Raw genomic sequence first — 27,415 nt, 5'->3', positions numbered from 1 at the left:
GCAACCAGCAGTCTCTCCTACAATGATATACCTTCGTTTGTTTTATTATATAAAAAAAGATTCAAACGTTATTTATGGATTAAAATTAATATTCCAGGATAAAGTATGTGTCTTATGGCTTTAAGGTCTGCATTCCCTGGTACACCTTGGTGTTTCCCCACTTTGAAAAGTATAAATTACATGTAATTGTTTAAATTCAGTGAACACTGATTTAAGATGGCATGTGAACTGTTAACTAGAAGCAGCAATATTTTGGATGAGTGGGTTTTTTTTTTACCACACTCAATGGGTGATTGGTATGCAGAGATCTTTCCAAACTGAGCTCCAGTGGAGGTTTAGCTCTCCACTCCACTGCCCTGGGGAGCTGATGCGTGTTAGGATCACTGAGTTCCCTCTGCCCAGCTGCTAAGTTCTCTGCGGTGACTCCAGCTGCGTAGTCACACTTGTTGCCTTTGGAGTTACATCATTCCTAAATGACTGGCAGTTGGCGCGCCTTGGAGCCCTTTTCCTGACGATCTTATCTGTATGTTCTCCTCCTGCAGCTTATTACTGCATTACAAAGAGCCCTTGTTGGAGAATTTTTCCACATTCACATTACTCTTACGTATGAGCTATTTTTTAAAGGCTCATATGCTTTGCAGCAGTCTGTGTAGTACTACTGCATACAAATGTATCAAAGTGAATTTGTCCCTTTTCACTGTAAAGTGATATATGTGCATTCTTACATTTTTATGAAATACTTAGTACAATGTTGTGACTATGATTTCTAGTTCCATTGAGAGCATTTCTTTCTTGGTCTTGTTTTTGACTTTTGCTTGTTGGTTTTTAATCTATTTTGAGGGTTATTCAGTTTGTCAGAATCATCTGTCAGGTAACAGGAATCCAGGGTGAACTCATTATAAATTCAGGACTTTTTCTTTCCTTTTTTGACTTCTGAGCCGTCTGGCACCTACTCTTTAACTGCCCATATTCATTTATGTTTTTCCATAGAAAGGAGTTTTTCTTCTGTAGATGTTCAAGTTCCCTTTCTATTCTGCAACATCTTTTTACTGCTTTTTCCATCCAACATGCCCTTTCCTTTGCCCCAGAAGTTCTTTTTTACTCGACCATTTCCTGTCTCTGATATCATAAACTTTCCAACTGAAACTGACTTCTGCGGAAGCTCTTTACTTGGTTGGTCCTGGACGCGTCCAGTCCCTGCTCTCCTCAGTCAGTGGTCCTTCTGCACTCGTGTTCTCAGTTTGCCCAGTCTTAGACTCAGATTTTCAGAACCACGTGAGACTTTTGAGATCTTTGCCAGCAAACTTCTTCCTTATAGCTGTGAGTGTAGAGGGAAGAGTTGCTTATCTATTTTTCCAATTTTTCCTTCTAGTGGATGATCGTCAAACCAATTTTCTTTTGGAGTCGTATAATAAAGAATATATGTGAACAATTTGACTTTAAAAGATCTGGGAAGTCTTGACTCTTTCAGTTTTTTCCTCAATTAAGAATACTTGAAGGGGCTGGCCCAGTGGGGTAAGTTTGCACACTTCGCTTTGGCGGCCCAGGGTTTGCAGTTTCAGATTCTAGGCATGGATCTGCACACCCCTCATCAAACCATGCTGAGGTGGCGTCCCACATACAAAGTAGAGGAAGATTGACACTGATGTTAGCTCAGCGACCATCTTCCTCACACACACAAATAAAATGAAAAATAAAAGAATACTTGAAGAAGCCTCTTCTTAGAAGTAGTACTTAAGCCTTTTTCTCTAGCCATGCTTATCTTTTATAATATAAAAGTCTCACAGATCCTTTTAATTTTATGTGAGATTTGAGATAATTTCAAGACTAAAAGCAAGTACTGGCTGGTTTTCTATACCTCACTTCTGCTATTGTGCTGAAATGCTCTGATACAGTTTCCTGTGTGCTCCTCTGCTGCACATATATCTCAGATTCATAAACTCTTTAAGGTGCTTACTGTTAAGCATATGCAGAGAAATGACTTTTTTGAATAGGTGCAAAAAGTCCATCAGTCACTGGTCCCCCGGAATGGGAGTATAGAACCTGAACTTGTCCTCCCAAAGTTCCCGTTGGAACAATGTTAGACATCACAGCTACGTTCTTAAAGGCATCTCCAAAATGTCTTTTAAATTAATAATTGATCCAGAAAATACCTGAAATACAGAAGTACAACTTCAGTTATCCTAAATTGCTATATAATACAACAGGGAAATTTTGTGAAAATGAGTCTAGATTTTGGAAAAAGAAGATTTACGAATGAACCTTTAGAATAAACCCATTTATAAGTTGATGAAAGTTTGCATGGGTTTAATTTAGCAAAACAATAGTGAAAATTTAGCATAAACCATCAGATATATATTCAATCAATGTTTATTGAGTGTACATGAATTATGGGCAATACACTGTCTTGGGTATTTTGATATTCAAAGAATTTATAGTCTGCTTAAGGAGAAAACATATGTATATAAATAATTTTATAACACATTCAAATATGAATATACCATGAGAGAGATATAAAGAACTATCAAAGAAGAGAAATAAAGAATAAATTCTGAAACTTGACAAGATCACATAGTGATGTAGAAGGTGGCATTTGAGCTGACCTTGAAGGACCTGTTGAATTTGGATAGCTAGAAGTACCCTCATGCGAGGACAATCAGAGTGTACAGAGTCACCAGTGCAGGCAAGGGTGAGATAGGCTGAGAGAGTGTAGAATGACCTAGTGTAGTTCAGTGGAGGAAGTGAGAAGCAGTGGGCATAGTATGTAAACTGGTAGTAGTGGGACCAATGAAAATTTTAAAATTTTCCCCATGGATAAAGTTAAAAGAAAATTGTATTGAGAACTGGAGCATTGAGTGGAGAGCACTTGAATAAACCTGTTCAGATTCAGCAGTAAACTTACATGAGAGGACCCAGGAATTACTATAAGAGAAATGGGCGAGAAAGCAAATTTTGGGCTGCTTATTCAAAGATAGACTTCTACTACGGACTTCTCTAGGAGCACAGTGGTTAATTGTATTAATGCAAGGAAGTCATGATATTGGTGAATTAGAAGAGCAGATAAATCCAAACTTTAGTTCCACAGGATTGACTTTACAGCACGAATAAGATGATGGAGTGCTCCTGGTAGAGCTGTACCTGGAGGGAGACTGGGAGGCCTCACAACCCCAAACAGCTTTCTGATGTTTATCCTTCATTTACATAACCTTTGCTGGGCCCAGCTAGGATTTTTATCTTATTCTGATCTTCCTATTCTCCATCCAAGGAGAGAATGAGATTGGCTTTGTAAATTGTCTTTAAATAGGGCAGTATGTGGAGGATTACACAGTCTAGCAGGCACTGTTCCACCGCTCTGCATGTTTCTGCCCTGGGGAGAAACGCTTTCCCTGAGATGACTCAACTCCTCCTCCCAGGATCCATGCACCGTTGCTTAGACCCTTCTGGGTCATTGTCTTTGGCACATAGGAGGAGTTGTACTTCCTGAATAGTTGTAGAAATAGATTATCTAAAAAATGAGTGAGATGAAGGGGAGAGGTGGATCAGCTCTGCGTTTTCTAGTCTGTAGTCACTCACCCCACGCAGACAGCACAGGTAGACCAAAGACTCCCCTGCCTTCTTCCTGGCCGTGTGCACTACTGAGGCTCAGCGTGGAAAGACACCAGAGTAAGTGGAAATATCCGTGAGGTCATAGGTTATGATCTTATTGCATATTTTCGTCTTTGTCTAGCTTCATGCGTATTTCCTAAGGCATTTGGGAGAAGCTGACTCAGGTGCACTCTGATACTGCCATTGACCTGGAAGGACCTAACTGAGTGATTTGCCCAGGAGTGATAGGAGCTAGGTTGGTTTTAGCTAGTTTCTGCATTTATGGTTCTTCTCTTTACAGGTTTATAATCTAGAAACACCAAACATCAGTATTATAATATTAGAAAAAGGGAGATTTTTCTTTGATTTTTAAGGGATTCTTTAATTGCCAAGGAATTTCTGACCTTTTATTTAATTGAACTCTCAATGTGTTTCTAATTGGTTTTGGAACTCTTAGCATACAACTTTTAATTGCTTGTCGCCGCACTAATCCACTGGAAATTCAACTCTGACATCAGAAAAAACTGGGCTATAATTTACAGAAATTTAATGTAAATGCATTTTTTGAAATTATATTGTTTATTTCCAGGGTTGCTGTTTCCCCAGCATGGAGGGAGGAAGTGGGGCAAAGGGAGTATTTATGTGTTGCTGATGGTGAAGTCCTGCAGTGAGGACCAGACAGGACTGTGAACTTCCAGGCAGGTAGCCAGATCTTACTCTTTTGTACTCCTGGCATCTAGTGCCTGGTCCATAGAAAGCGACCCATGAAAGTTCAGCTGTTACTGATGAAATGAATATGCCTGCAGGTTGGTTAAAGGCACTGACTCAGGCCCTGTTGGTAATTCAGTACATGTGGACCATAGTCCATGGCTCAGAATTAGATTCTTTGGTATTATTAGGCCTCAGCCTTATTCATTATACTATTTTCTTAGAAGGGATAATTTAGGTGGGTTTAAAGGCGCAAAGTAGATATTCAGTGATCATTAGTCACTTGCTATTCTCCAAGTCTTTTCTGAGAAAAAATGCTAGGGACTTCATGTGGATCTCTTAGCCTTGTTTGTAAAATCCACCTGTGACTCTTGAGAAGGTAACCAAATCAAGATCCGTTGAGGTATTCCAGTCACTCGAGCTATAAAAACAACCTTAGTGACCTTGAAACAATCATTTATTATTCCCCCAGAATCTGTAGGTGAGGAACTGAGGCAGAGCTCAGCGAGAATGGCTTAACTGTGCTTCTCATTGCTGAGGCCTCAGCTGGAAGCCTTGAGAACGGGAAGCTGGAATCATCAGGCTCATTCAGTCGCATCTTTGGCGGTTGATATTGGCTGTTGGCTGAGACCTTAGGTGCGGCTGTTAGCTAGAACATCTACCTGCGGCCTCTCCGTGTGGTGTGGATTTACTCATAGCGTGGTGATTGGGCATCGTGGGTCCATGTTCCAAGAGAGAGAGAAGCAGGCGGCATCTGTATCCTTTTTTATGACCTAGCCTTTCATGCCACATAGCATTGCTTCTACTATATGCTGTTGATCAGAGAAGTCATAAGCCTGCCAGGTTCAAGGGGTGTGGACACAGACAGACCCACGTAATGGGGAGTGGCAAGGTTCTGAAAGCACGCATGGGGCTGGAATCATTGCTTTACTGTTGCTGAGAAAATACAATCTGCCACACAATATAATTTCCATATCTTTGGCTCTAATTTTCACATATGATTAATAACTTATGTCTCTCTAGATTGCTTTTACCAGACTACTTACCAATTCCCTGTATGTAGTTTTAAAAAAATAATTTGCAGTTAAATGAGTTAATCAGATGCTGAAACTGATGGAGGAAAGTTTAAATTTAAAAACAAAAATTAATAGATTATCTAGAATTTTTGATTTATATTTCCTAGTGAGGAGATTACAAGTTTGTTAATATTTTGGAGAACAAATAGTTGGGATTTATAATAAAATGAGGTTGTAAAAGCAGTAAAAAGACTATATCTTTCTCTGGCACAAGTAAATGGTGAATACTCAGCTTCTAGGTAACTTTCTCTGGTTTCTTCTTGCTATATGCTATTTAACTTTTCCCTTGCGTTTAATTTTAATCAAAGTCATCTTAGTTCAGACATATAGCAAAGACAGACTTGCCTGTTTCTTTTTGTTGTAGGCTATCTGATAAAACGGGGAGTTCTAGAGACATTTTATACAGGAATTTCTCAATGGAAAATAGTGAGTTCTAAGAAATATCAATATTGATATAATCTCCCTTTCTTAAGCTTCCTTATTTTGTTTCGTATTATCTTCTTTTAGGCTAGGTGCCAGTTTTGCTAGCCAGGAAAGTTGTCTTTTCTGCCTGAACAGTGCTGAATTCAATGAGTTAGACTCCAGAGATAAGCTCTTCCACGTCCTCCTGCTCAGCTTGAAGGTGGTGTGGGGAGCCCTGGCATGGCGCCTCCATGGAATCAAAGCCATCAGATTAAGTTGGACTAGTTCTGGAAATCAGAGTAACGGTCATTTTGAGACTTTGGCCTGGGATCCTCCCTGAAGGAGCTGGGTTGAGCATAGGGCCAAAGTGGACTAGAACTGCGGACATGTACCTCGGTTCTCTTCATTCCAACTTACTGAACTGTGGATCCGGTTCTAATTAGTGCTGTAAACAGAAGTGTATCTAATTTACCCTGTTAGATATTCTGGACCCAGAAACTCTCTTTCTCACTCCTCCATAAGAATTGCAGTGATGTCTTCACCATATTCTTTTTGGGGGAAAGACATAATAAAGAGGCCCCTGGTTGCCTATTGTCCGTAACACTCCTGTGTTTCCCCTTGATGTAGTTGAGAGCTCTACAAAGCTGTATCTTAGCCCAGCTCTCCCTCCCAAGTTCCTTATTTCCCACTGCTTTCTAGATAGTTCCGCTTGGATATTAGACAGAAATCTCAAGTTCATTATGTCCAAATATAAACTCTTCTTCCCTCAGACCTACTTCTCTTAGTTAATTATATAATTCTTCCAAGCTAATCATGCTAGGCTCCACCCTGCCCGACCCCTCACTGAGTCTTGGTCCTCATAAACACTTAAAGGCATCATTCCTTGCTCTTCCCACCAACCCAGCCTTGGTTTAGACCTTATCCTCCTCTATCTCACTCTCTTCTCCCCATCTCTTCTAAAATGTTCTCTGACAATCTCTCCCTGCACGAGTCTCCCTTTATTACAGCCATTTCACTCATCTGCCTCCATACCACACGGATTTGGCCTTGTTCATTGTTTCTCTGTGGCATAACATTGTGATTATCACAAAGAAAGTTTTGTTTTTTGTTTTGTTTTTGCTGGAAGGAAAGAAGGCAGACAGGTAGACCGGCTGGCAAGCCTACCTTTATTTTCTCTAGGCAGGCCACATAATTTAGTAGATAAACTTGGATTTAAAAATGAGACATTTCTTTAAAATGCCCAACGTTCTCTTTGTTAGCTCAAATTCTAGGGAAAAGACACTCTTATTTATCTAATTAACTGAATGAAAAAATAAAGCAGTGTGTTTATTGTTTCTCGTTTTAAGGATGTAGATTACTGTTAGCTTTCTTGATTTATTAGAAGAAATAAGTAGGGCGCACCCACTATAATCTCACAACCCAGGAAGACGGAAAGTCTTGTTCGTAAAGTCACCACTGCCAGTGCTGTAAGTGTCCTGTGAGAGAGCACATCTCACAGGAGAGATCGATAGAGAGGAAGTATCCTTTGTCAGGGCTTCGATAAATAACTGTGATGTGAGGAGGACATCTCAGGCACCAAAGGGCAGGCTGTAATTGGAGGAAGGAAGAGTAGATAAGGTGCGGAAACCCCATAGGAGGTAGGGGTGGAAAGTTAGGTTATGGCCACGTTGTTAAGAATGTAAAGTCTCTGAGGACAGGAATTTTTGTTCATTTATTCTTTGCTCTGTCTCAAGTGCCTACAAGAATGCCGGGTATGGTACACAGCAGGTGCTCAATAGTGTTTTCTGAATGGATTTTGAAACCCACATACCTTGCTGGACACTATTTGATTTTATTATTGAAGTTATTATTTGATAGCCATGGCCTTTTTTTTCTAGCAGAACTTCAAACACTTAGCTGATTGTTTAGGAAAGAATGTTCCAGGGTTGCAGATCTGTACGCTACACTCAGATGTGTGAAAAAAAACGTATGCCTCCTCTCTCTGCATCTTTATCCCTCCCCTCCTACCCCATTCTCATTCTCTACTACAAGTAAGTATGCTCAGATCTCTTTCATTCTCCCTAAAACTCTGGATTCTTAATTTCCTTTTATAACGTAAGAAAGATTTAGTTGTCATCTTTTGGACTGATTTCTCTTTTCTAGTGAGATTTCCATCTTTTTATACCCAGTGGTTACTTTCCATAATGCCTCAGGACCTTGCCATCGTCATATCCTTGGAACATCCCAACTCTGTGCAGTTTCTTGAAGGTCCTAAGAACCTTGAAAACTTACCTTTCTTCAAAGTCAAGTCAGGGTTTCAAATTTTGCTTACTTCTTTTAATTGTAACTGTAATGGCAAAAATTAAAAGCCCTATGAGAAAGAAAAAGGATACTGCAGAATCTCCGGGGAAATGAGTCCACCCTTCTAGGTACTTATTTCATTCTCCTGAATGTTCGGTGTCTTAATAAAGGCATCTGCTGAGATTTCTTTTTTTTTGTAAATAGAACCATCACCTTCGCATTCATCACTCTGTTGATCAGGTTAGTTGTGGCTTCTTAACTCCTTTGGATAATCTTGAAGAGTCACTTGAATATTCTGAGAACTGACAACCAGATTTGATGCTGCATGTAAAACATTTTTTTGGTACTGCTTCTCATTTTTGTATTTGTTTTAACCAGCTTTATGCTGAAGAATCTAAAACATGGTGAACAGGGAATAACTGAGAGACAATATCTGGGTGCAGAATGCTTTTTTTTTTTTTCCTTTTCTCAATGTGGCTGTCATTTCAGTTCATAATCTGTGTATCGCTTCTCAGACATCCTGTCCAGGGAAAATAACAGGGTACTTTTTATTTCACAAAAGACTTTTTATATTTGATCTCATTTCATCTTTGCAATGACCCTGTGAAGTATTATCAGCACTTGTAGCGATGAGAAAGCTGGGCTTCAGAGAGAATAGGCAATTTGTGGAATTTGTAGAATTAGGGTTTGAACCAAATCCTTTGCCAATCAAATCGTGAAAACAATGGTTGGTACATTTTTGTTTGAATGGTAACTTTTATGTTTTCAACGGTATTTTTGTCTGTATAGTAAGTCTTGGTAACTGTCTTAGCAGTAGTGAAAGATCACGTTTCACGAACCACGATGTTTTAAAACATTTTGTATCGAAAGTTTCCTTATCATCTTCCCTACTGGATTTTGCAGAATGAATATTTCAGGTTTCTGAAGCCCACCTGACCACAGGGGAGCATTCTTTCTATCAGACACTTGAAATGGGAAAAGAGCCCTATTGATGTTGGTGTTGGGAACAAGGAAAGAGGTCTCAACACCCACCCCCTCTTCTGCCATCATCATCTCTGTGTAGGATTCTCTCACAGTCCAGGCATTCTTTGCCTTAGAATGGATGAGGCTGACAAAGAATGCAGTGTTATTGCCTTCTCAACTGCGCTGGCCCCCTCTCAAGGCTCCTATTTTGTGGGGAGAGAAAAGAGTAGGTTTGGGTCACGGGCTGCCATCAGGAAAGATGTGGTGCTAACCACAGCAGCCTGTCTGTGCCCAGACCCCAAGGCAGTTAAAGATCTCCTGGGGGTCTTTCCAGATTCTGATGTCCTCAGAATTAAGCATAGATGGGATTGAGTTGGCCTGCACCATCCAGCTTTAATTAGTTATTCTTTCGTTGGTTCTGAAGTGATTATCTTTTTAAAATCTACTTTTACCTTTCTGGACTGGGATGTGTTTTACATTGGCCACAATTAATAAGAAGCTTCTAGTTGTTTTGAGATAGGGAGCTAAGTATCTAAGAAAAAAGGAGTCACCCAGTGATGTCTTCTCTAAAAGTCTCAAGATCTTTCTTTCCACTCCTTCTTTTAATATTTTTTCACAGTCCTCCATTTCTCAAGTGTTACCTAGAATGATTAAAAGTTTTGTACTTTGAGAGCCATTTCTCCCCAAGTCTGACTCTGGCACATCTCCTGGCTCCTGTTCCACACCCATCTCCTGCCTTGCAGCCAGGCTGCCTGACCTTGGCTCGTCCAGAACAGTGTTCTATGGAGGGAAGGGAGGAAGTGGGGAGGGCGAGGTACTCTGATTGCCTCCTTCTTCCTACCACCAAGTCAAGGTATTTGAGATCTAATTACTCTAGGAAAAGAAGCCTGGCAGTACTAGAGAACAAATCATTGTGTAACCAGGTCACAATCATAAAAAAAAGCAAATGCGTTAACATATAGCATTTGATTATGATAATATGTTACCCGTATTTCCTTGTTATGTTGCCTTTTCCACCAAGTACTTAAGACAACTTTCCTACTTAACTCTACAAGAAGATGAAATGATTATTTTTATTGTGAGGTTGTCTTTTCAAAAGCTATATATGTAAAATTAGTTTATAGCAAACTATAGATGAGTATCTAAGTTGATTAATTGTGTAGGAATGAAACCATTCACAGCAATATAGTGAGGAAAGCTCTTCTGACAATAGCTGATTTCCTGCTCAATATTTTACCCATTATTGTGATAATTTTGCTTTCATTTACATTTTGGAAGTGACAGAGTCCTTCCCCTAGACAAGGAGCAGGAAAAATCTTAGAGAGAGGCTCTGAGTTTGGGGCTGTGATGGTGGTTGAAGCCTGGGAAACAACTCTGCAGAGCCAGACATCTATGCTGCGTTCTTGTCGTGCCATCTAGTGGAGTGGCATACACATGGTGCTGGCCAGTTCAGTGTGCCATCTAATGGAGTGGTGTGCACATGGTGCTGGCTGGTTCAGTGTGCCATCTAGTGCAGTGGTGTGCATGGGGTGCTGGCTGGTTCAGTGTGCCATCTAGTGGAGTGATGTGCACATGGTGCTGGCTGGTTCAGTGTGCCATCTAGTGCAGTGGTGTGCATGGGGTGCTGGCTGGTTCAGTGTGCCATCTAGTGGAGTGGTGTGCACATGGTGCTGGCTGGTTCAGTGTGCCATCTAGTGCAGTGGTGTGCATGGGGTGCTGGCTGGTTCAGTGTGCCATCTAGTGGAGTGATGTGCACATGGTGCTGGCTGGTTCAGTGTGCCATCTAGTGCAGTGGTGTGCATGGGGTGCTGGCTGGTTCAGTGTGCCATCTAGTGGAGTGGTGTGCACATGGTGCTGGCTGGTTCAGTGTGCCATCTAGTGCAGTGGTGTGCATGGGGTGCTGGCTGGTTCAGTGTGCCATCTAGTGGAGTGGTATGCACGGGTGCTGGCCGGTTTAGTGCGCTGTCTAGTGTAGCGGCGTGCATGCAGTGCTGGCTGGTTCAGTGCGCCATCTAGTGGAGTGGCGTGCAGCAGTGCAATTCTAATGCAGTTTCTAAATCTGTGTGGTATGTGAAAGACATGTTCATTCTGTACATATACACGCACATATCCATAAGATACATAAGAAGAAGTGGTACTCCTACTAAATGGCAGTTGATGTGTTAAAACAGAAAAGATGAGTCCTTTAAAAAATGTGTTAAATACAGGAATAACTAGTAAAATCCCCAGGATGAAAAGTAATGAGAGAACTCCAACACTGCAAATATTAAATTGCGTTATAAAATAACAGTAAATAGAACTCTTTGGCATTGGCACAGGAATGGATACGTGGATCAGTGGAACAGAACATAGTTCAGAAATCAACTGAGAGGGTGGCGTTTCAAATAAACGAGGACAAGATGAGATATTTAATAGTGTTGAGAAGATTGGCTGTTTGGTTAAAAATAAAGATGGATCCCAGCCTCATGTCTAGAGGGGAATCCTCTCTTGCCCTGTTCTTCAAAATTTTCTTGCCCTTCTCATACATTTTCTTTTCTAGATGAATTTTAGACTCAGCTTTTCAAGTTCCCTAACAGTCCTTTTGGAATGTAGGCTGGGGATGGATTGAAGTTAATTTCATAAAAAATCAGCATCTTCCTGACATTAATATCTCCTTCCTGTCACATGTTACATCTCTCTGTTTATTCAGCTTTTCTGTTTTGTCCTTCAGTAAAGTTGTCTTCATGTACGTCTTGTATATTTTGTTGTGTTTACTCTACTCTTAGATGTGTATGGTTTTTGTTGATATTGTAAATGAGCCTTTTTTCTTGGTCCAATTTTTAAATTGGTATTTGCCCATGGCCAGGGGCATTGTAAAGTACGTTTATCTTCAATGGTGTTAAATTTCTGGAATTGGGATTTTTTTTATATTGAACACATTTATTATGAAGATTATTATATTTTTAAAGTTATTAAATTTGCACTTTATGACTGATAGAGTCTTAAACTCCAGAAAATACTGCATGTGTATATAGAGGTGAGAGTATTATCTTCTAAAAATACTAAGTATTTTTCCTGAAGGAAACCATAAGGAATAAAATTTTCTCTACTCCTTTACATATCCATGGAGGCAGTATGCTTGAATATATTCGTATAAATGATCCATGACCATGAGAGGAAGAAAGCTAGTAAAATAGGTTTATGTGTTTCATTTTATATCATGCAGTGCAAAGAACAAACAGCAGAAGAAGTGTTTATTGCCTAGACTCAGTTGAAACTCCAAGACCTTTTAGTCTTTGGGAAACAAAATTTAAATAATGCTATTACCATAAGGCGTAGTATTTCTGAGTGTAAATTTTTTGTAGGTGGCATTGACCCTGAAAGTTTCATCTTTAGAGAATTGGATAGAAGGTGATGAATTATTTGAAGACCAACCACAGGGATAAGACACCGTATGTGTTCAGTCCTTCTACCATGCAGCATTTACATTTGTTTATCTGCAGCTGGCTTAGGACTGTACATGAAATTAAAATTTTAAATCAATTTACTTTTATTTCTTTGAATCCACAGATAATACCATTATATTTTCAGCACCTGTCATATTCTTGGTAAACGTAGTAGAATATACCTTAAAAGCTTTAATCCAAAGTTGGTATATTCTCTATTTCTTCATATATTCATAGGTAACTAGAGTTTCCTGGAAAATGAGGTGTTTTGATAAGGTTTTCATCCCGCCCAAATAATTAGAGCCTATTTTACTCACTCAGTAGCTAGGAGGATATGCTTCTTTCCGTCATCACTCTCGGTCATGTAGTGACACTATTCACTGATTCATTTTGGCATAAAATGTGGTCCCCTCTTCCCTGCCAAGAATGAGTGCGATACAGCCAGTTAATAAAGATCTCATTAAGTGATAAAACGACAAGGGACAAAAGCAAAGAACAGAAAGATGGAGAGAGGCCTACCCTTCCATAGAAATACTTGGTGTTGAGCTAGGCGCTGACACCATTGTGATGATAACTTATTTCTGTGCGCTTACCCCCAGCTGCAAATCAGGTTATGCCAGAAAGTGGTGTGAAATGCAGAGGGCATGGGTGACACAGTCACGGCAGTAACTCATCTATCCTGAACGAGAGACCTGCAGGTTCTGTGAGGGAAACTGTGGCGGCTCACTGTGCACATTATGAATACAGAGGGCCTCCATCGCGCCCTCCCTGTTTTCCTGACTCTGTTATGGCATAGGTGTTGCTGACGGACAGCACGTTTGCTTTCCTTACAGTGGAATTGTGTGTTCCTTGAAGTGCTGTTGCTTTATTAGTTTTCATACGGGAAACTGAAGTTCAGTGTCTGACAAAGATTTATTCAAAGGAATAACTTACCATAAAAGCAAGCTTGTGCCTACAGAATAAAATGAAGCAGGGGTGGTGTCCCTTAAAACAAACTGCTTTCATTTTCAGTACAAATCAACCATACTGGCAAAAATTTGTTAATGTGTCTTCCTGGGAAATGAGTAATTCCTGCAATTTTAGAGTTGTCGCTAGTTAACGTCAGATCTGCTATGGCCCAGCATCTATTGGCTGTATAAGGACATGTTTGAGAATTTAGCATTTTCCCACACAATGAGGGAGAGTGACCTCTCAGAGATTTCCAGAACCCGTGGACGCCTTACAACAGAGCATGTACGATTTCTGTTCGTTGGGAGCTGGAGAAATATTTAGAGAAGTAGTAAAACTCTTTATGCTATGGATCTTTGGAACTGTTAGCTAATTCCTTCTCTTTCTCAGTTATGTCATACAGTATGGCTCTGCAGAGATGAAAGCTATCAAGCTTAGACCAAGATAAAATCAGCCCACTTCTAAAATAACAATTTCCCGGGGTAGGGGTGGGGTTGGTGGTTAATGTTTTTGTCATATGTGCGATCCACATCTTTCTCTTGTATCTTCATGCACATTTATCTCTGACCGTGTTTGAAACATCAGCTTCAATTCTTTGACCCCTGTCTGGATCTTAGGCCGTTAGCTATTGATTTTTTGTTGTTGTAACTTATTGACCTTACCAAATTAACTGTCTGCCCTCTTTATTTCGGTTAGTGTTGTCAGATGAAATATTTTAAACAAAAGCAGTTATTTAAAGGAAAATATTATATCCTCTTGTTTGCTTTCTAATTGTTTAAGAAAATTACCTGAAGCCTTTTTTAAACTAGGTTGTTGATAACACCGATTATGAACTATGTTGGTCTTTTGTAAAATTAACTCCCACGTTTTGATGTACAGGATCTTCAGAGGTGGGTCAATGGTGCTCATGAACATGGCTTTGTCCTGGTGTCTTTTGGAGCGGGTGTCAAGTATCTGTCAGAAGACATTGCTAACAAACTGGCTGGAGCTCTGGGGAGATTGCCCCAAAAAGTGCTTTGGAGGTAAGGTAGCGATGTAGAGTGTTTGTTCACGCTTGGGTTTCAGGATGCTCTTGCTTAGCCCGCAGCTCCCAGGAAAGCACAGCACATCGACTCCCTGGCAGGATGCCCCTGACTCTTTATTTCGTTTCTTAGTGTGGTGAAATCTTGGGATTAATTTATAAGACTGTGATGGATAAAGAGACATCTAGCCTAGAGCATAGAAAAAAGACATGATGCAGAATGATTTATTCTTGTATCGGATGCATTTTTGTGTTACCCTCAGCTTTCTGCTCTCATTTACCCTTCTATTAGTTATTATCATTTTAAAAGTTCTTGTTGTAATTGCACACATTTCTATGTACTCCTTCAAAGCACTGTTGGAATGTGGTAGAGAATGATGCATGAATGAATAAATAGGTCAAATATTTCACGGAACCTTTTGGGCTCCCACTTCGTCTCCTTTATAAATGCTTTTGATTTCTTTCTTCCAAAAGACCAGGCCTTTAAAAACACAATAACTTTCCAGTTAACTCTGGTTAAAACAGACCCATAAATTACCCCAGCTTCCTGGGAGAGGCACTGCCAACACATGTCTGTCTGGCTGTGGAATTTGCGACAGAGTGTGTACAAGTCAGACCTGAGCACTCGATTTAGCGTGTATGTATTTAGTAACGCCACCACCACCGGGCTCTAGGATGCAGCAGTGAACAGTGTTGGCCCCAGTCTCAAGCCATTACAAGTGGGCTCTAAGTAATACGGGATTTTCCTTTCTAATGACTGTGTAAGGATTAGCTCCTGCTGCTCCTGGCTGAGCTGTGAAATAGATACATATTTTATTCTGACCACTTAGGACTTTTCTCTCCGGATTCCAGTCCTATTGGATTTCCTGTATTAGGCTTAGCCCAGAAAGCACCGCTTCTGCTTTATTTAGGACAGTTGTTGGCTCAGTTCGAACTCTTGCCATTCTCTCAGTTGTTAAGCACCTTTATGGTTTATCTTTCAAAGATCAGGGCAGGAAAGAGTCTAATTAGAACTCCTATCTCTGGGGCTACGCTAGAGAAGAGTACTTTCTGCTTTCTTTCCATTCTGATGCCTTCCCTAGGCTCCAGGTATCACGGATTGGAGCTGCCCAGGGGAGGCCGTCCCTGCTCCTTTCTATTTAACCTTCCCGGTGCTGGTGGAGAATGATTTTCTAGCCTGGGTTTATTCGGTTGCTTTTTGCTCCATCTTAGTTGAGAAATGCTGAAGGACAATAGGTCTCAGTATAAGCAAAGTGTTTCTTATTTATCCCTCAGTCAATGAAAATGTGAAAAAGAAATTAAATAAACTGAATCAGATTTTTGTTGTTACTGAACATGCTTTCCTTCTTAAGGATATCAACAAAAGATCATGTAACATTTATTTTAGGTCTGGTAATGTAACCAGAGTCTACACTGGGAATAAAGTTTGATTTTTGAAAGATTCCTTGTCTGGTGTACATTTCAGGTTTTCTGGAACTAAACCAAAGAATCTAGGAAACAACACTAAGCTCATAGAATGGTTACCACAAAATGACCTGCTTGGTAAGTCAGTGATGTGTGAGTACTTACCTGGTTTTTAGATTTTAGTTGTGTAAATGTGATTCTTATGCTTGAGTGGCTTGTACAATAGGCATATAGTTTATGTTAGTTTATGACAGGTTGTTATGTTTTCTAAGGATCTCAAGTCATAGATTTCAAACCAACAACATTATTTATTGGAAAATGATTTGTAAAGTATAGTCATTTGGGCCTATAAATTAAAATTTTTTGACCAGTCACCAATTTTAATTTTCTGGAAAATATTCTTAAACTTTATAAATTAGCAGTGAGTAACGTTATGACTAATTAAGCTAATCAGCTAAAAGAAATAAAATTAAAACAGTGAAACTGTAGAGTTTTGTTATAGTTTTATTACAGGTGTATCTGAGAACCCAGAGAAATTCATTTGTTTGAAACCAGAGAGAAGCAGAAGGCCAAGGAAACAGTCAATTTATTTTAACTTTGTTTGGATCATCTGTCTAGATTTCTTTCTAAATCACCAGGCATTTTTCAAACACTTTATTTCTTTTGATTCATTTATTTCTTGGGATTCTGATCTTCAGCTCAAACTTAAAATAATAATTATATACATATCTTTTAAGATATTTGAGTATAAATAAATTTAACTCTATGTTCAATAAGCACAGATAGTAAAAATGTAAGTTGTCTTATTCATTAAATTTCTAGGTAAATGTAATACCATATTATCCTTTAAGATATTATTTATAAGGAGATCATGAAAAATGTTACTGAATTCGGCACTACTGACTATCATTTGTTCAATAACACTAAAATTTAACAGATTGTCTAAAAGTGGCTTTAAATTTTAAATAACATTGTTAAATATTATTTTTAAAGTATTTTTTAGAAACTAAAATGACCCTTGCTAATAACTAGCAAATTGAATTTTGTAAATAAAAAGCAGTAAGAAATTTTCTTTGATCGTGTAATTCCTTTTCATCTAGTTCATTATAGGTATTCTATAAATGATAAAACTGAAAAAAAAGGCAATTTACTTTTCTTGGTACTTGTGTTCTTTTCCTTTTCTTTTTTATGTCTTTACTATTATGAATTCAGCTTCCCTAGAAGGTAGGAAGGAAGCAGGAAATTTAAATAAGATGTCTTGACCCTCAGCTCTCTCAGTGCAACAGCGTGACAGCGCTCTGTGGGAACGTCTCAACTGTTCTCAGGGTTTTTTCTGTGAGGCCCTACAGCCACCTGTAGCTACTCAGCAGTCCACACCATGGGCCCTCCTCAAGTTCATAGCTCCTCTGGGGTCCTCAGAATCTCCACTCTCTGCCTTTTCTAAGATTAGTGTTCTTTTAAACTCTGGGCATGACCTTTGTGGGTCCTCTGTTGGCCTATAACTATGATCAGAAGATTCCTCCAGGATAAGAAGTGGGAATACATCAGTGGTCTTCCCTGATCTTGTCACCATACTCCCCTGCCCTCCACATACCAGCTCTGCTTTATTTCTCACTGCTGGGCTTGGTGGTAAGACTTTGTTCAAAGAAAGCATTCTGCTGCTAAAAAGAGAGTTTGAAATCCACTGCAGGGGCATCTCTCTTAGTTGGGCTGAGTTGAGAAGCCACTTGTGGGTGAGTATGAGAGACCCTGACTGTGAGAGACCCTGGACATTGAGGTGGGAAAGTCCTGGAGCCCCATTGAGACTGAGAGGTTCACCCACAGAGTCCGTTTGTACCTGTCTTCTGTATATTTAAAAGATTTGTATTTTTGCAAGCTGTAATTCCTTCCTAGCGTATAACGCACTTCCTAAATGCAACGTTTCTTTGTCTTACACTTCTTAGGCAAGTCTTTTGATCCTTTGTGAAACATAGGCTGTTCACGAGGACATCTGTGTTTTGAACTATGTATCTCATTAATTTTGATAAATTCTCTCTTTATCCTTGTGACAGCTGGATGTTAGATGACATCCCATCTCTTACGACTAATTTTTATCAGTGTCTGTCCCTGCTTGTTTGTATAACTAAAATATAAAGTGTAAAACTCCCCTAAAATTGTGAAGCACAGATGCTGACATGACTTGAATATTGTGAATACTGTGTGCTGTACACTCTTGCTCCTTGGATAAGCTCATAAACTCTCCATGGACTTCTGGAATCCAGCCCCACATTTTCACATATGTTTTTTCACAAAGTGTATTTGACTTTAATATAGATAAATGCTTGAATAGACAGAAATTAGATGTCTATTTTTAGTAGAATGTGGTTGTACTCTAGCATTTTTTGACATTTCTTGCTTTCATCGACTTCCTGTTAATTACTAGCCATTTAAATAGATGTTGCTATTCAGTTGATATTTGTGATTGAGAGAAAGTTGTAATATCCTTTTTAAAGCTATAAATTTTAACTACTTAAGAATGACTTTTCATTGATAGATACAAATCAGATAATTATGTATATAACAAGCATTTTAATTGGTGTAGAGCAGGAATCAGTGAAATGATGCCTTTAAAAATCCTATATCTAGGGGCCGGCCCCATGGCCGAGTGGTTAAGTTCATGCACTCCGCTTGAGCGGCCCAGTGTTTCGCTGGTTCAGATCCTGGGTGTGGGCCTAGCACGGCTCATTAGGCCATGCAGAGGTGGCATCCCACATAGCAGAACTAGAGCCACCTACAAATAGAATATACAACTGTGTACTGGGGGGCTTTGGAGAGAAGAAGAAGAAGAAGAAGAAAAAAGATTGGCAACAGATTTTAGCTCAGGGCCAATCTTGAAAAAGAAAAAACAGTCCTGTATCTAAAATGGATGTTTATTGTAGTGTCAACTTTTAGGAAATTTCTGGAAAATCTCTTCTTAGAGTAATACATAATGTTGTAAGTTGTTTTCTTTTTTATCCTTCTTTAGGGCACTCAAATATTAAAGCCTTCCTGAGCCATGGTGGTTTGAACAGTATTTTTGAAACTATGTATCATGGTGTCCCTGTGGTGGGGATCCCCCTCTTTGGAGACCATTATGATACTATGACCCGGGTACAGGCAAAAGGCATGGGAATATTGCTGGAATGGAAGACAGTTACTGAAGGAGAACTGTATGATGCGCTGGTGAAAGTTATCAATAATCCCAGGTAAGATTTCAATTAATATTAAAGCAGATGAATATAGATACCACTGCATATTGTCAGTTGCCGATTATTGCCAATAGGTTGTCAATAAACCAATGATAGAAATATCCTTTAGATTCCTATGTATAATGCCTTGTGCATGTTTTTTATAATTTGAAAAATAAAGATAGCAATCATTTGGCCAGCTATGTATGACCTTGAATGATATTCTACCAGGATTTGCCAAACTGAGGAGAAACTACCGTGGGAAGGAACAATCATTGGATCCGTGCAGTGTGTCATTTTGTGTCCTTCCTCTCATTTTAATGCCCCTAATAACTATATATCACTGTTTTTGTTATTTTCATTGTAGACTTGAGGGATGTGAAGCCCAGAGAGCTTAAGCAATTTGCCCATAGTTACACAGCTAGTAGGGGAGAAATTTGAGCCAGGAGTGTCTGGTTCCAAAGCTGGTGCTCCTTGCGCTCTCTGCTGCTGGGTTTACCTAGTACTGGGTGTCACTGAAGTGCCAAGATTTCGTTACTCAGGTGAAAAGGCTAATCAGAATCTTTATTTTGTTTTTTAAATTCTTGGTGTGTCTTGAGTTAACCCAGTTCACAAACAAGCCTCAAAGGGTGGTGAGCCGGCCTGTGTAATTTTAAATCAAAGCAGCAATTTTCCCCATCTTTACATGGCATTTCATTGATCTTACAATTCAGTTGTCATTAATGTTTGGAAGAGTGTAAGCTTTTTCTGTTTATACCCTGGGGATTTAGCTTAACACTGCATTGAGAAACACTGCCATATTCTAAGAAACAACCATCAATCAGTAAAATTCTTTTATCTAAAACGAAGCACCTTTCATATAAAAGGCTGGAGTCGAGGGCACGGAGGTTCATTGTGCTGCCACCTGTGGGCTCACGGGCGGCCTTCATGATCTGACCTGCAACAGCATCCAGTGTCCTGGGCGCAACTCTGGCTCTTGGAACAGCATGTTTTATGACTAGAGTTGCCCGAGTATGGGATTGCTTCATGTATGTTCTGTAGCTTTTCTTTTAGAGCCTAGTGTTTTTCAAAACCTGATGTTCCTTTGGAAAAGGATGCGTATAGTCCAGGCTTTTTCAGGAAGGCTGTAAAGTGCACCCCTGAAGTAGAGTTTGTGGGGCGTGGCTGCAGAGTTCCTGAGATTGGTTGGTTCTGCAGAAAAGAGAGAAAGGCTGGATTACCCCGTCCTCACACATCCTCAGCCTGGCTGTGTTCTGCGAGGTATAAACAGGGCCAGATCCGACAGAGACCAGGCCATAGTTTCAGGTCACACTGCTGTTAAACCCCAGGTGTGCAATCTTCAAGTATACGAAAGTGCTTGGTTTCAGAGTATTTGTTATTTTGTGCAGTGAATAAATGTACATCACTCCACAAAGTATGCATATGACATGAGTTAATTGATATAACTCTTTTAAAGTTTAAATATTTAACTAGAAGTCTTGTTTACATTCAGGATAGGAAGATGTCTTAGTCAATATAAAAATGACAATGATTTGGGTAGTGTGTTCTCTGCTAACAAGTCATTGTATGTAAACTGAAGTCACTTATCTTTCTTTGCTTCAAATATATGCTAACGTCCCACATTTAATATGCAAATAATTACTAAAAAGGCTGGTTTGCTTCACTAATATTGTGTCCCAGATATTCTAGTTTAAGCCAGGTAAACAATATTGCTAAAGAAGTATTACTTTTTTTTTTTTCTTTTAACTCATCCGTTAAATGAAATCATTACACATCTTACTTCTTCCCTTAATGGCTTTTGGATTTATTTAATGAAACTATTGCTTTTTCTCTTTGGGAGGAATTCTCTTGAGACTGGAGATTTTATTATTTTAAAGCAACTTGTGGAGAAAGATGAGTAGTTAATCTTTATTCACTTAGCCCCTATCCGGCCTGTGGTTATTAAGTTTTAATAGGAGGTACTTACCCTTTTGTAAAATACAATGTGCAAGTCACGTGAACCCCTTAGAAGGTAATTCATTTTATTAAAAGAGGCTTTGTCCAAGAAATTCCTAAGAATAGTTTTGAAGTGGCTTAGGTGATCATTTTAATCACACTATTCTTTCTTTTTTTTTCATTTCTCAATCTTCATACTCCTGCTGGAAGAAATTTTGAATTGTAATGCAAACTATGCTAAAAGGACCCTGCCACTTACCACTAAATTTGAGACCACTTCTAGCATGGAAACTTACTTCCCCTTCAAACTGATCTATCCGTGAGACCCCCAGATTCCTTCCCAGTTGATCCGTGTTCTTGCTGCCTCTGAAAGGAAGTCATGGGAAATTGGTTGGTTCGTAGGCATCCAGCTTTATGAGTCTGCTCCTGGGTAGGCGTTAAGGGTCTGGCTGATGAGAGTCCTTACTCCATACTCACATAGCTGAGGCGGATAAGGGCTGATCCAGGACCAGCGAGCCTCTTGAGTTTCATACGAGGCAGTCAGTTATTCAACGGTGGCGGAAGTCAGATTCCCCACAGAACCACCCTCGTCACATGCAATCCGTTTAATCATCTCTAGAGAATGGGTACTATTCACAGTGACATTAAGGTGCCTTGAGGACCAAGCTTGTTTTGTCTTCCTTCTCCTTCTTTGTTAAATTAGAATGTTGAATTTTATTTTCTAAGATTCCATATTTCATTTCTGTATTTTAAAGATGCCTTTTATCCTGTAAGAATCTTCTCACAAAATAGAGTAATCAAAAGTTTCTAATTTACCTTTTGCCATCAATTAGAAATAATGATAGATTACAAAGCAAGATGAGGATGGCCTCTTAATATCTGGGTGAGGTTTGACACTTTTAAAGCAACTGAATTTATTGTATATCAGTAATTTTGTTGTGAGGCTATGAGGAGAGAGAAAATGGGCCTTTTCTTTTTTAAATTAACTTATAGTTATTCAAAATACAAGAAAACAATTTAAGATAACAATAGTTAACAAACATTTTACAATGTTCTTTAGTTTTCACATGAAATTTTCAACATGATAGGCAATATGGCTTAGTAGAAGATCATGGACTCTGGGAGTCAGAAAATTATGGCTGAAATTCTGGCTAAGTCATTTAGCAAATGTATGACCTTGTCCTAATCATTTAATCTCTTTCCTAATCTGCAGTATGGGAATAATAATCTTCCTCTCATTTTCTCATCCTATGTGATTCTGTAGAAAGAAACCTACAAGTAGCAATCTTGATTTGTGATTTCTCAGTCCCAACACCATACTGTTCAGTACTTCTCAAATTTGTTCTTTTCGTATTTGTTAAAGTTTAATGTTGAGGGCTTGAGCTAAATCATACCAAAGAAAATAAGGTTATCAAATCAATGCATAAATATCTGAGTAGATTTTTTATTAGGTGCTCATAATCCCATACCTTTAACCTCACATTTCTAATGCTTTCTGGACCTGACGTCTCATTCCGTCCCACACTGGAATCATTTCCCTCAGTCTGTCCCAAGTTCTGTGTTTCCATGTCCTGTTAATGGCTACCAAGAGAGTCATCCAAATTGGAAACAGTGGGTTACATCTGACTTTTCCCTTTCCTTGGCATTTCATCCAGGCTCTTACCAACTGCTTGCCAGCTCTTCCACTGCACCATTTCCCCATCTGTCTAATCCCACTGCCATTTTGTGGGGCAGTTTCTCTTTTCCATTTGTATGGTCTTTTGAATGGTCTTCCCGCTATCAGTCTCTTCCTTTCTTTAATCCTCTCCCCCAAACTCTGGTTTAATGGCCAGTCTCTGGTCTAATGGCTCCTTGGTTCTAAGAACAAGGCTACAAATTTTGTCCTTCTGAGCACCCTTGAGCAAGATTTATCTTCCAGTTTAACTTCCAGCCAGCGCTCCTTGTGCCACACACTCTTTCCAAATGAATTGGTTCTGGGCCTACTCTTGCTCTCCCACCTTCATTATTTAGTTCACACTCTTCTCTTGGCCCATCCAGTTTTCACATGTCCAAACTTCTGTTCCTCTGTAAAGCACGGTTCAAGGGCCACATCCTCCATGTGGGGTTTATAATCCCTCCACTTGGAAATTATTTCTTCTGTCTGAACAATGCAAACTCTAACGAGGGATCCAAGTTCAAAAGGGCTTTGGCCATGTGTCACAGGTTGGCACACACACGTGCAGTTATGTATTTTATATTAAAATGTTTACATGGTATTTTATCACTTTTTGTGGTTATCCTCTTTAACTGATTTTTTTTCCTTTTTTAAAGATTGGCACCTGAGCTAACATCTGTTGCCACTCCTCCTTTTTTCTTGAAATCTTCTTCTTTTTCTTCTCCTCAAAGCCCCCAGTACATAGTTGTATATTCTAGTTGTAGGGCCTTCTAGTTGTGCTGTGTGGGATGCCACCTCCATGTGGCCTGATGAGCCGTGCCAGGTCTGCGTCCAGGATCTGAACCAGCAAAACCCTGGGCCGCCCAAGTGGAGCGCGTGAACTTAACCACTTGGCCACGAGGCTGGCCCCTTTAACTGATTTTTTTTTTAACTGTTTAAGAGGGTGTTTCCTTTATCCATCCATCCATACTTATGTGCATATATACATACTGCATATGATGTCATATATGGCTTCATAGTGGTGTTTCTCAACCCCTTTTCAGCTGTTTAATAAACACAATAACCTCACACCATCATTTCACGTTATTTTAAATCTGAACAAAATTAAATGTCATGGCTAAAAAAAAAGGTGTTGGGACAAAGTTCTTCATTTTTTTCTCCATCCCTCTCTTAGAATTTAATGAATGCACTCCTCTTCCTGGTTGAGACCCATTGATTAATTAATAGTATTTCAAAGCATATGGAGAGAAGAATCACATGTGTGTAAGAGATATATGGTAGAGTATGGAAAGAGCATTGGGTTTGGAGTCAGAAAAACTTGAATCTGAATCTCAACTTTGTAATCATAATCAGGTTATTTAGTCTCTCTGATTTTCCTTTTCCTCACCTGTTTAAAATTTATTTTAGTGTGTTACATAAGATAATGTGTTTAAAACACTTAACACAGCACCTGGCACATGCTAGGTACTTCATAGAGGAGAGCTGTCTTTCTTGTCCCCATTTTTAGGTTGAGAGTCACGAGACTCGTATTTCCATGACCATTCTGTGTTTTGCCTCCACTCCGTAGCTACCGTCAGAGGGCCCAGAAGCTTTCAGAAATCCACAAGGATCAGCCTGGTCACCCTGTCAATCGGACTGTCTACTGGATCGATTACATTCTTCGTCACAATGGAGCCCATCACCTCCGTGCCGCGGTCCATCAGATCTCTCTCTGTCAGTATTTTTTACTGGATATTGCCTTTGTGCTTTTGCTCGGTGCTGCCTTGTTTTATTTCCTCTTGTCCTGGGTGACAAAATTTATCTACAGGAAAATCAAAAGTTTGTGGTCTAGAAATAAGCATAGCTCAGTTAATGGACATTACCATAATGGAATCCTCAATGGCAAGTACAAAAGAAACGGCCACATTAAACACGAAAAGAAGGTGAAATGAGCCAACGGCCCATGGGATAATAACAAATCTGTTCAGTCATTGAATTTTTATTGCTATAATTTAGTCTAACAACTACTAAAAGTAAAACGTCAGTAAACAATTCTAACACTCCCTTATCTGATCTTACTAATGAAATTCTATGGAATTAAGATGGCTGTAAAAAGCACAAACCTAAAATGCAAAAATGTATTTTATTTGAATCCTGATGGCAGAGAGTTTGGGCACTGAACCTTTTAGAAGCCTTAATTATTTAAATCAATTAAGTGACCATGTCAGACCTTAGTTTTAAATCTTGACATGTGTGTGTCCCAGATAAGGTACGGTTTCCTTTCTCTTAAAAAGATTTCTTGGGGTGTGTGTGTGTGTGTGTGTGTGTGTTAATATTTTTCCTAATTAAGGGAATTTTTAGCTGGCTGCTTGTTATATTTGTTGAAGGTACAACACATTCAAGAATGAAATAGAAAGACAGGATCCAAATGTTTCTCTTTTAGAATTTGATATATATGAACTCAGAACACCTCCATAAAAGAGTACTTTTCCCTCAAAACTGAATGCAGAGGAAGAAAAGGAAAAGATAAATGGCACCATTTTTGTACCTTTTTGTTTTAGTTTTTTTTGTTTTGTTTTGTTTTTTTGTTTTCCTTTTCTTACAAACCATGGACACTTCTGGGAGAAAAAACATATACCATTAAGTAAATGTGTAAGTTAGTTGTGACATTTTACTTTGTCTTCTCCCTACCAATAATTTGCCTCCAGAATAATTTTATAGTTTTTTTCTATTTCATTTTAATGAGTAATGTTAAGTGTATAATTAAGACAAAGCTGCAAAGCTCTGACTTTTGTTCAAAGTACTGACGACTATTGCTTATAAGGCATCTTTAAACAGGGCTGTTATTTGAATGTTTTTGTACCTGTTTGATCGCTTTTCTACAATGTAGTTTTTGAATGTTAAGATGTTATATTTCCAAAGTTTTAATTTTAAAAACGGTCTTCTTCGTCCCCTTTCTTGTCTGGGCCACACAATCTGTGTTACATAGGTGCCAACATTGAATTCTTTCCAATGGAACATTGGCTATTTTCCATTATCGGTACCTGCTGCATCTGAGAGGTTTGAGATCTTGTAAACAAATCAAACTGCACATGAGATACAGAAGTGACAGAGAAATCGTACCACTTGTTTGTGAAGATGAGTTTCTGTTTCCCTCCTCCCTCCCTCGACCCCCACCTCAGCAGCCTTTTCCAGTCGTCTGCTGACCTGGAACAGTGACAGTATTCATTTGAGAGTAGGGATGAGAGTCACAGACGCCATAAAATCAGGACCTCCCAGCTGAACCGTTCACCAGTGGGCAACTATGAGCTTATTCCACGTCACTCTGTTTACTTAGCATTTGCACTACACATGTTGAGTGTGTGCTTTATTTATTCGTAGTTTGAAATCCCATGTCTGACAGCTGAGAGTAGAAAAATACATTTACCTAATGGCATTCACTAACATGGGAAGAGTTGTGAAAATTCTAGAATGCTGTAAATCCTTGTCATACACTATGACATACAACTTCGTTCCACTCCCACCAGGAGCCTCTCTCCTATACTTAGAAATAATGTCACAAGTAGTTTTCTAATGTACAATGCAGACAAACTGTACTGCTCTCTGAATACTTGAAGAAATGGTATTACACATATAAGCCTATTAGTTATACCTTTTCACAATCTTATCATAGTGTTGCCGTTAAAAAGGAAAAAAGACACAGGCAGTGAAGGTGGGGTGGTACCAGGACTTAGAGTGTATGAATCAGTTGATTTTACTTCTTTTTGGAATTGGATGAAGTTGACAGTTGGCACTCACTGGACGATTAAGCGTAAGTTAATCTCCACTGTGATACAACTTAAACAATAAACATGATTTAAAAATAGAGAAATGTTGTTGGAATAACATTTTTATTCAGATTTTATTTCATGATATTATGTATATCCATTATAAACATGTTTCTAAGGTCTCCAAAGTTTTATATGTGTATATGAGTATGAAAACAGTGTGTTACATGTGAGAATGTTTTTTTTTTATTATTATTAAACACAGGGATTTAGCTTACAAGTACATCAACATGGATCCTAAAATTGTCCCAGAATTAAAAATGTTAAGTATAGGTATTTACTGATCATTGTTGTTTTTTTCTAGTAAGCTTATTGTTAGCCAGTTTTGGTAAATAGAGTGATTTTAAATTTTCCACACTTGGGCTAGATTCTCTAATAAAGTAAAGTTTTCAAGAAGGTATTTATTCATTTATTTTTTTAAAAGAGCCTCTGCAAATATTTCCATAGCTTGTCATCATCACGTCAAATGCAAATGAGAATTAAGACACTGATCCATTTTTCCTCCAGAGCTGAAACTTTTAATATGCCTCCACATGGACGTAGGGGCAGAACTGGGATGTCCAGGATGGGAGGGAGCTGATGTTTGGGTTAAAGCAGTGGTTTATGATTGAAGTTTGAGAAGGCTAGAGATTCTCTCTTGAGAATATAGAAACTTTGTATTACAATTTGGGGACATTGTCAGACTCCCTAGTACTACCCTGATCATTTTCTGGTAAGGTCTTGTCTGGTGATTGTCACCTTAAGCTTGGGGGTTCTGTCCTCAGAGAATCACCTGGGAACTTTACCCGACCACCTATGGACCCGCCGCCTAGACTGTGATATACATCACCCCTCTCCCGCGGGGCTGGAATCCACCACACTGGATCCTCAGGGACTCTGCTTCAAAAAACACGTTCATGTGGTCTCAGGTGTGCCCCTGCCCTCCTTCCCTGCCTGGAACCAGTAGTCGTGAGGCACTGGAGAGACAAAATGTAGCATTATGGGTTTTTCTCTCCCCTTTCC

General features: G+C 39.2%; 1 protein-coding gene across 3 annotated transcripts in view; it reads left to right on the top strand.

The window, feature by feature from the left end:
• UGT8 (UDP glycosyltransferase 8) overlaps positions 1-26,813 on the top strand; it is an 80,462-nt gene extending 53,649 nt beyond the window's left edge. For all 3 annotated transcript variants that reach the window (XM_008529464.2, XM_008529465.2, XM_070609250.1), the window contains exons 3-6: positions 14,267-14,409; positions 15,874-15,950; positions 18,817-19,036; positions 24,175-26,813. In XM_008529464.2, the coding sequence (XP_008527686.1) occupies positions 14,267-14,409; positions 15,874-15,950; positions 18,817-19,036; positions 24,175-24,538 (804 nt within the window). In that variant the 3' untranslated portion in view covers positions 24,539-26,813. The remainder of the gene's footprint in view (positions 1-14,266; positions 14,410-15,873; positions 15,951-18,816; positions 19,037-24,174) is intronic.
• Positions 26,814-27,415: the final 602 nt, after the last annotated feature.

The sequence above is a fragment of the Equus przewalskii genome, chromosome 2 (assembly GCF_037783145.1).
Source record: "Equus przewalskii isolate Varuska chromosome 2, EquPr2, whole genome shotgun sequence".
Taxonomy (NCBI): Eukaryota; Metazoa; Chordata; class Mammalia; order Perissodactyla; family Equidae; genus Equus; species Equus przewalskii.
This window is presented reverse-complemented; position numbering and strand designations above follow the sequence as displayed.